Source organism: Lipotes vexillifer, unplaced genomic scaffold, assembly GCF_000442215.2.
Source record: "Lipotes vexillifer unplaced genomic scaffold, Lipotes_vexillifer_v1.1 scaffold299, whole genome shotgun sequence".
Lineage (NCBI taxonomy): Eukaryota > Metazoa > Chordata > Mammalia > Artiodactyla > Lipotidae > Lipotes > Lipotes vexillifer.
The window spans coordinates 2,943,970-2,952,905 of NW_006784347.1; the positions used below are offsets into that span (position 1 = coordinate 2,943,970).

At 36.6% G+C, this 8,936-nt stretch overlaps 1 protein-coding gene across 2 annotated transcripts in view; it reads right to left on the bottom strand.

Moving 5' to 3' along the window:
• BPTF (bromodomain PHD finger transcription factor) overlaps nt 1–8,936 on the bottom strand; it is a 131,735-nt gene that overhangs the window by 27,818 nt on the left and 94,981 nt on the right. For both annotated transcript variants that reach the window (XM_007456785.1, XM_007456786.1), the window contains 3 exons: nt 5,531–5,777; nt 4,641–4,792; nt 3,638–3,746 (listed from right to left, as the gene is read on the bottom strand). In XM_007456785.1, the coding sequence (XP_007456847.1) occupies nt 3,638–3,746; nt 4,641–4,792; nt 5,531–5,777 (508 nt within the window). The remainder of the gene's footprint in view (nt 1–3,637; nt 3,747–4,640; nt 4,793–5,530; nt 5,778–8,936) is intronic.

The following is an 8,936-nucleotide window of genomic DNA, read 5'->3' on the forward strand; positions in this document are numbered from 1 at the left end:
ATTCCTGCTCTCTGCAGTAGTCAAAATAATAATAATAATAATAATAATAATAATAATAATAATAATAATAATGCTCTTCCTATGAATCTAAAGCCAAAATGACAATAGGGAAGATGGAAGAGCCTATGTAAAATGTGCCATTAGGCTGCCTTTCCATAGGAATATAAATGAAAAGATAATAATTAATTTACGTGATTTTTAAAGAAAACATTTAGAATCTGGAATATTCTGGGACAATTATATTTAGAAATGAGTTTTTCTTACAGCTATCTGCTACTTAGTTGGGGAGAACCAAGAGGGCAAGAACCCCTGTATCCTCAATACTAGAGCAAGGTGCTCAACAAGTGCTTCCATAGTTACTGTTGAATAAACATCTATAGAATGAATGAAGTTTAACTAAAATGGCTCCATAGTCTTCTAAAAACTTCTGTTTCTCATTTAACCTGATGAAACTAGAAGAAAAAGCAGGTGGTAATTATTTGGCAGCTAATTTTACACTTATAAAATCTGAATTCATTATTAATTAGTAAATATTATATTTCTGAAATTTTGTATTCACTTCCTGTTTTTCCTCATATGTCTACATATATATTTCTGTGTATATTTTTTTAAATGACCGGTGCTTAATATTATTGCATTATGTATAAAATTAAACCTATTTTGACATTTAGAACCCTTTCCCTTTTTCTTTTTTTAAATAATACCCTGGTGAAATCCCTGCTTATAAATTTTTATGTGCTTCTAATTATTTCCTTAGAATATACTCCTCCCAAAATTACTGGATTCATAGCAGGAACATAGTATTAAATTGAATTTAGAAAGGTTATACCCATTCATACTCCCATCACCACTGGGTGCCCATTTCACTGAACCCTTTCCAACCCTAATCACTAAAGTATCACATTCCAGCAATCAGAAATAGTATGATAGCATCACAGTGTCTGCATTACTTCAGTGGGTCTACTTTCCTTTGGTATCATGCTCCTAAATTCTGGTGGCTTGTAAATATGCTATAGAAACTGGCAGTGTAAGTTTTTCATCATTACTCTTTCTTCTAAACTTTACTTGGTTATTGTTGTCCACTTATTCTTCAAGATGAACCAAACAACAGTACAGTACATATAGACAAGTGCTTGAAGTTGAGAACTTCTGGACCCCAACACTCTGTCCTTGTACTGCAGTTTGAGGAACAGTTAATGAAAAGTTACTTCCGTTTATCACCTTGTATTTTCTTTTTTCCATCTTTAATGGACTATAATTGCTTTTCAGTGTGTTAGTTTCTGCTGTACAACAAAGTGAATCAGCTATATGTATACATACATCCTTATATCACCTTGTATTGATATGGTGTCATCATAAACACAGATGGATAAAAGGGCTGGTATTGACTGATTATATGATGGTCATTCAGATGATCCCCAATATGTACATGTTCAATTATGTTTAGATTATCATCAAAATTCAAAAATTAAAACACTTTTTATTACAACCTGGGAGTGTTCAACTTTGGGAAAGGCTAGCGTGGTGGTAGGAATAGGGATAAGTTGACCTGCACACACTCAGACACACACTACACACATCCATCCACCCTCTACCTCTCTGACCACAACTCCTAAGACTCTTACTGTCTTCACTGGGCCCCACCAGCCTCACTGGCCACCTTGCTTTTCATATGACACACCAGACACACTCATATGTGAAGCTATATATTCACATATGCAAGTCTAAGTATATTACCATTTATCATCCATAAACTTTTCTTCTTTACATTAGTTTTATCTTTCCTTTTAGTTGCCTGCCTAACTGACAGCTACTTTTAAACATGAATAGATACTGAATTTTACCAATTGTCTCTGTAGCATTAACTGAAATAAGGAATCATACTTTCTTCTCTGGGGTAAATTTTGCTTAGGCATTAGGATATTTCCTTTAAAAAAATACTATGCTATGCTTCATATTAGAATTATGCTAAATTTGTAAAATGAATGGGAAAGAATTTATCTACCCCTTTCCCCTTATGGCCTGCAACTATTTTTTATAAGAAGGAAATTGTTTCCTAACCATTTCGAAGAATTTTATCCATAAAACCATGAGGTCTGGAATTCTTTTTTGTAGGTAATACTATGGCAACTTTCCAAGTTTCTTTCCTTGATGTGAGTCATTAAGACCTGAAATTTATAAGCATAGTATATAATTATGCCTTGTTAGCCAAACAGATTTAGTTCCTTCTATTTTTATTGCACTTTCTCATTCCTACTTTTTGTAAACTAGCATTTTGTTCCCCTTTCTCTAGACTTACAAAAAAAAATGGTTTAATATTTGCCTTTTCTGTCTTATAATCATTACTTATACTTTACTTCCTTCTTCCTGTTTTCATTTAAGACTTGTTTTATATATTTTTCCAACTTCTGGTTAAGATTTAATACGGGTTTTTTTTTTTTGCCTGTTTTGTTCACCAATGTGTTTCAACTGCCTAGAGTAGGTGCTCAAAAATATTTGTTGAATGAATGAATTTGCCTCTCAGTTCAGCTTTGCAGCCTGGCTTAGCTGCTACTTGATAATCTATTTGTGATGACACATTTGATGTTTCTTTAACATAAAAGTTACTTTTGAGAACATACGTTTTTAAATTCCAAGCAAGTAAGCGTTCTTAGTATAATACCTTAATGTTAATTTCTAGCTTTACTATAAAAAATGTAGCCTATACACATTCTACTTTTTGGAATTCATCAAGGTTTTACCTGTGGCTCATTATAAGACCATTTTCATACAAATAGCTCATAAATATTTAAAACTAATGTGTATTCCTAAAGGTACAAAAGTTGATACAGTCTGTTTCTGGTCTACTATGCTTCTGCTAATCCCTCCTTGATTTCAAATAGCTTTTGCTTTATACACTTCAATGACATCCTATTTAGAGAGCCAAGACTGTACCTTCACTGCAATCTATATCTTTAAGCCAAATATAAAGTGACTTTCTTTGTCCTAGTTATTGTTTCTTTAAAATACTGAATTCGACTCTGTTCAATATTAGTAGGATTATGCATGTCTTCCCTCTGCCTATCCCTTCTTTCTTTCTTTTTTTGTCCTTTATTTCATGTGTCTTTGACCATCTTTTTATGTTTTACCTTCTGTGGTAATTTGCTTTTAGGAATGTTTCTCATAAATGCACAGTTCGATTTCTTTTTTCACTCAATCTTTACAGGCTTCAACTTTTAATATGGGAGCTTTAACTTATTTACATTAAAAAGGGCAGGCACTGCCTCTGTAATTTTGTTTTATGCTTTCCATTTAAATGCTTCTTAGCCATTTCCTTGATTTTATCTTTTGCCACACAGACTGTTTTCTTTGCTCATTCTCTTTACTCCAATGATCTGAATGTATATATCCCATTTACTAGAGGTTTTAAGAACATTTTTAACAAGCATACTTGGACCTGCTTTTCTCTTATTGACAATGCCAGAAATGAAACAAAATCTTATGGGTGTATCCCATGATGAATCAGAAATTTAGTATGCTTCGAAATCTTAAATTCATATTGGTATTTTCCAGTATGCAGAGTGCCAAATACCGAATATTATAGATTTCCTAGACTGACTCTTTAGATGTAAAATGATAATACTGTATGGATGAATACCTGGCTGTACCATCACAGGTGTTCGAATAATTGCCTTTCCTAGTGTTGACTGTTGGAGTGGTGTTCTAATCACCGTCATACCAGGGCGGATCTGAGGCCCTGTGATTACCTACAAATAACACAAAGGACAACAAATTAAAATGTTTTTAAAAGACTAAAGCATGATGGACTTAGAACAGAGATCTCTAAACATTCCATATTGATAAACATATCTACAGAAATTACAGAAACTCTTGGACATTACATATTAAATTATATTAAGCATCAGAATAAAGATAGAACTTTGAGGGGAGAAAATCTAATTTAAATGAGATCGCATGAAATTCCTTGTCACTGATACCAAGAATAGCCTACAGACTAAAAGGAAGGATACAAGACCCAAGAAAGCTCTGCTCTATAACCACCACAGTTGCTCACAGGAAAATGATGAGTCCTATTTTCCCTGAGCTCCAATCCTTATCTGTAACCTGGAGTACACAGGGGCAAGATCAGAGACCAGAAGTTCTTTCATAATTTAAAGGAGAGACTACACAGCATATTATTTTCAGTGTTAGGTTTAGAACATTCTCAAGTCTGCAAAACATTAAACTTTTTCCATAATACTAGTGCCAAGGAAATGACGTATCTAATATGAGTGCATATCAGCTGATAGACTAGTTAATGCTGTGGGTTATGTTTTCACTCTACTACTTAGCTGCACAGCACGTCGTTTTCCTGGGTGATCCAGTATTGCCCATTGTTTTCAATAAAGACATTTTCTTTGTAAAATACTGGAAAGCAATTCTTATGATTCATAAACTATGCTAATGTGCTATTAACTAAGTGTTAAAAATTAACAGTTCACTTGAAATATAAGTAACAGATTTTTTTAAAAATCAGTACTTTGTCACAGATTAAGTGAAAGGTAAAGAAAAATTAGAAGCTGGATTAATCCTGGAAGAGGCCATTCAAAAAACTTCAACCAATGTGGTTAACACCAAACAAACCTGTAAAGAACTCTTACTTGGGAAGTGCTTGCGGTTCCTCCAGAGCTTGAGGTATTGGGCCTAATCGTGACTGTTGCTGCCCTGGGCTGGAATGAAGTAAAGGTTTGCTGACTTGTACCTGTACTGGATGGAATGATACCCAGGACTTTCTGCTGTACTTGAACAACGCCTTGAAAAAAAGATGAAGAAGTAATTGATAACTGCCCCTTTCATAAAACATCAGGTATTGCTTGGTTCCTGAGGACAAACCAGGTGTGGCGGGGGTTTATAGTGGGCTACATAAAATGTGAGATCCGAAGACTGAAATCAGTGAAAAGGAAATGAAAAATAATGGCAACAGTATGATCTGGCAAATGTGAATTAAAACTCTTCACATCTCCCTTACCTCCTTGCGTTGCTGGCACATTTACAGCGACAATCTTGCTGTTTGCAGGAAGTGGCAGTTTGGTAATTACTTTTCCTGCCATAGTGACTGGATTGCCTGTAATTTGGAACGTCTGACCTGTGCTGGCAATGGTTGTAGCAGATGTGGCAGCTGTGCTGGTGGCTAATGGGGTATAAGACATTTAATAAGCTTCAGATTTAAAATAACCAGCAACGTAGTGACTTCTAGGAAGGCACCAATGCATGAAATGTGGCTCATTTTGTATTTTTAAGAAAAACATTCCTCTCCACTCAAAGTAAGTGAACCATGTAAATGCTGAAAGTGAAATAATGTAAGAGAGGAGTTTCGCTAATGTAATATTATGAATATCATCTGTAACAAACCTACTGTTACAGTTTGTCTGCTCAATCAGCTGCAGAAGAAAAATAATTTTCTAAAGAAACATTTCATTTCAGTAGGTAAAGGACTGACATTTCTTTTTCTTGAATGAAAGCAATCTTTTATTTAATCACAGTTGTGTACCTGAATTTGACTGGCCTTGCTTAACCCAGGTAGCAAAGGTCTGATGAAAGTTCTTGTTCTGCTGGAATGTTACTGTAGCTGGAGATCCAACTTTAGTAGTTAGTACCATTTTAGTGCCAGTTGTAACTGAGCCACTTATGGGGGCCACCATAACTTTCTGTGCTGGAGAGATGGTACTAGTTGTACTGTTTGCTGGGGAAGTAGTGGAAGCTGCAATTACTGTAGGTTTCTGCTGTTCCAATCGTTTCTAGAAAAGTCAGGGAGAGAAATCATGAACCAAAACCGTTCCAAATAAAAAGACCATTCTGCATGAAGTCCAGCCACAATTCCTCTCAATCTAAGAAAGTGCACCAAATTTCTAAAATATTTAACTTCTGAAAATGTGCCCATACAAATTTACACTTGAATTTCATTTCTCAAGGAAGGCAACATTTTTATGACTCTAAATCACATATACTTTATTAAAAGCAGTAAGTTTTTAGTAACAGAAATTTGAAATGATCAAGTTTTTCCAGTATGTGCAAAGGTCCAAGCTTTCAGACTGAAAGTGCAAGAGACGTGGGTGATCTTACTGGAGAGAGGGATACCTTGAGATTCAGCGGTGGGGTTTAGAACAGACAGACAGCAAATGATGGGACCTGTCATGTTAATTTACCCAATCATAAAGAACATGTCAATATTTAAGTATCACTATTCAGGTTGGCAAACCTGCAATCAAACAAGCTGAAAATAATGAATAATTTTACTAGATTTATATTTTTCAGTTCAAGTATTTTTACAGAAAAATCCTTTAGACTATTTTATACAGAACGGTATAATCGGATCTTTCAGACTACAGTGTCATTAAAGACGATTTGCGTTTCTTTTCCCAGAGATTGCTGCCTTTTCCTGACAGCTTATCGACATGACAGTTTAAGTTTACACATGTAAAAACTACAACTCGAGGGCTTCCCTGGTGGCACAGTGGTTGAGAGTCCGCCTGCCAATGCAGGGGACACGGGTTCGTGCCCCAGTCCGGGAAGATCCCACATGCCGTGGAGCGGCTGGGCCTGTCAGCCATGGCCGCTGAGCCTGCATGTCCGGAGCCTGTGCTCCGCAACGGGACAGGTCACAACAGTGAGAGGCCCGCGTACCGCAGAAAAAAAAAAACAAACTACAACTCGATCTTTTTGAATTATGGTTTCCTCAGTGTATATGCCCAGTAGTGGGATTGCTGGGTCGTATGGTAGTTCTATTTTTACTTTTTTAAGGAACGTCCATACTGTCCTCCACAGTGGCTGTACCAATTCACATTCCCATCAGCAGTGCAAGAGTGTTCCCTTTTCTCCACACCCTCTCCAGCATTTATTGTTTCTAGATTTTTTGATGATGGCCATTCTGACTGGTGTGAGGTGATACCTCATTGTAGTTTTGATTTGCATTTCTCTAATGATTAGTGATGTTGAGCATCCTTTCATGTGTTTGTTGGCAATCTGTATATCTTCTTTGGAGAAATGTCTATTTAGGTCTTCTGCCCATTTTTGGATTGGGTTGTTTATTTTTTTGATATTGAGCTGCATGAGCTGCTTGTAAATTTTGGAGATTAATCCTTTGTCAGTTGCTTCGTTTGCAACTATTTTCTCCCATTCTGAGGGTTGTCTTTTCGCCTTGTTTATGGTTTCCTTTGCTGTGCAAAAGCTTTTAAGTTTCATTAGGTCTCATTTGTTTATTTTTGCTTTTATTTCCATTTCTCTAGGAGGTGGGTCAAAAAGGATCCTGCTGTGATTTATGTCACAGGGTGTTCTGCCTATGTTTTCCTCTAAGAGTTTTATAGTGTCTGGCTTTACATTTAGGTCTTTAATCCATTTTGAGTTTATTTTTGTGTATGGTGTTAGGGAGTGTTCTAATTTCATTCTTGTACATGTAGCTGTCCAGTTTTCCTGCTTCTGAAGAACCTAGGGGAAGGACAGGAATAAAGATGCAGACATAGAGAATGGACTTGAGGACACGGGGAGGGGGAAGGGTAAGCTGGGATGAAGTGAGAGAGTGGCATGGACATACATACACTACCAAGTGTAAAACAGATAGCTAGTGGGAAGCAGCCACACAGCACAGGGAGATCAGCTCAGTGCTTTGTGACCACCTAGAGGGGTGTGACAGGGAGGGTGGGAGGGAGACGCAAGAGGGAGGAGATATGGGGATATATGTATATGTACAGCTGGTTCACTTTGTTATAAAGCAGAAACTAACACACCATTGTAAAGCAATTATACTCCAATAAAGATGTTAAAACAAACAAACAAACAAAGAAAACCTACAGCTGGCACGGACTACAAACCTGGTGGCAAACCCTTTACCCTTCATTATCTTATTTAATGCTTGGACCAACCCAATAAAGTTGCTGGTACTGTGATTTAAAGATGAGGAAACTGAGACTTAGAGAGGTTGTAAAACTAGCCCAAATGCTGGAGCTGAGTTGTGTACGAAGATCAAATTCCAATGCTGAACTATTTCTTGCCATCAAACACTGCTCACCAAAGACAGCATACCTAGTCTTTTTACTGTTACTTTTGTATATGTCCTCTATGCCTTAAAATAATGTGAGGTATTTTACATAATTTCTCATTCCTCAGAAGAAAATGAGGGCTTCCCTGGTGGCGCAGTGGTTGAGAATCTGCCTGCCAATGCAGGGGACACGGGTTCGAGCCCTGGTCTGGGAAGAACCCACATGCTGCGGAGCAACTAGCGGAGCAACTAAGCCCGTGCGCCACAACCACTGAGCCTGCACTCTAGAGCCCACAAGCCACAACTACTGAAGCCCGTGCGCCTAGAGCCCGTGCTCCGCAACAAGAGAAGCCACCGCAATGAGAAGCCCGCGCACCGCAACGAAGAGTAGCCCCCACTAGCCGCAAGTAGAGAAAACCTGCACGCAGCAACAAAGACCCAACGCAGCCAAAAATAAATAAATAAATAAATTTATATTTTAAAAAAAAGAAGAAAAGGAGCTTAGTTTTGGATTCTTGGAAATGTCATCCAATTGGATCAGTTTAAAAAAAAAAGGAGGCAAGAAAAACAAAACAACTAAACACATAGTTATTTTCTGGGGCTATGCCTTCAAAAATTGGAAATGTTGACTATGGGAAATATAGCCAATATTTTGTAATAACTGTAAATGGAGTACAACCTTTAAAAATTGTATAAAAATTTTTTTTAAATTACAGGGGGGAAAAAAATCACAGGTTTGACATGTTCACAAAATCTGCTGGGTTTGTATACATGTTCAAAAAGGCAAGTTTGTCATTAAACTCTAGCTGTCATTATTTCTCAATTTTTGCATGGAAAAAAAAGTTTCGATCATCTTCATTGCTAAATTTGGAAAACATATATATATATATATATATATATATATATATATATATATTTTTTT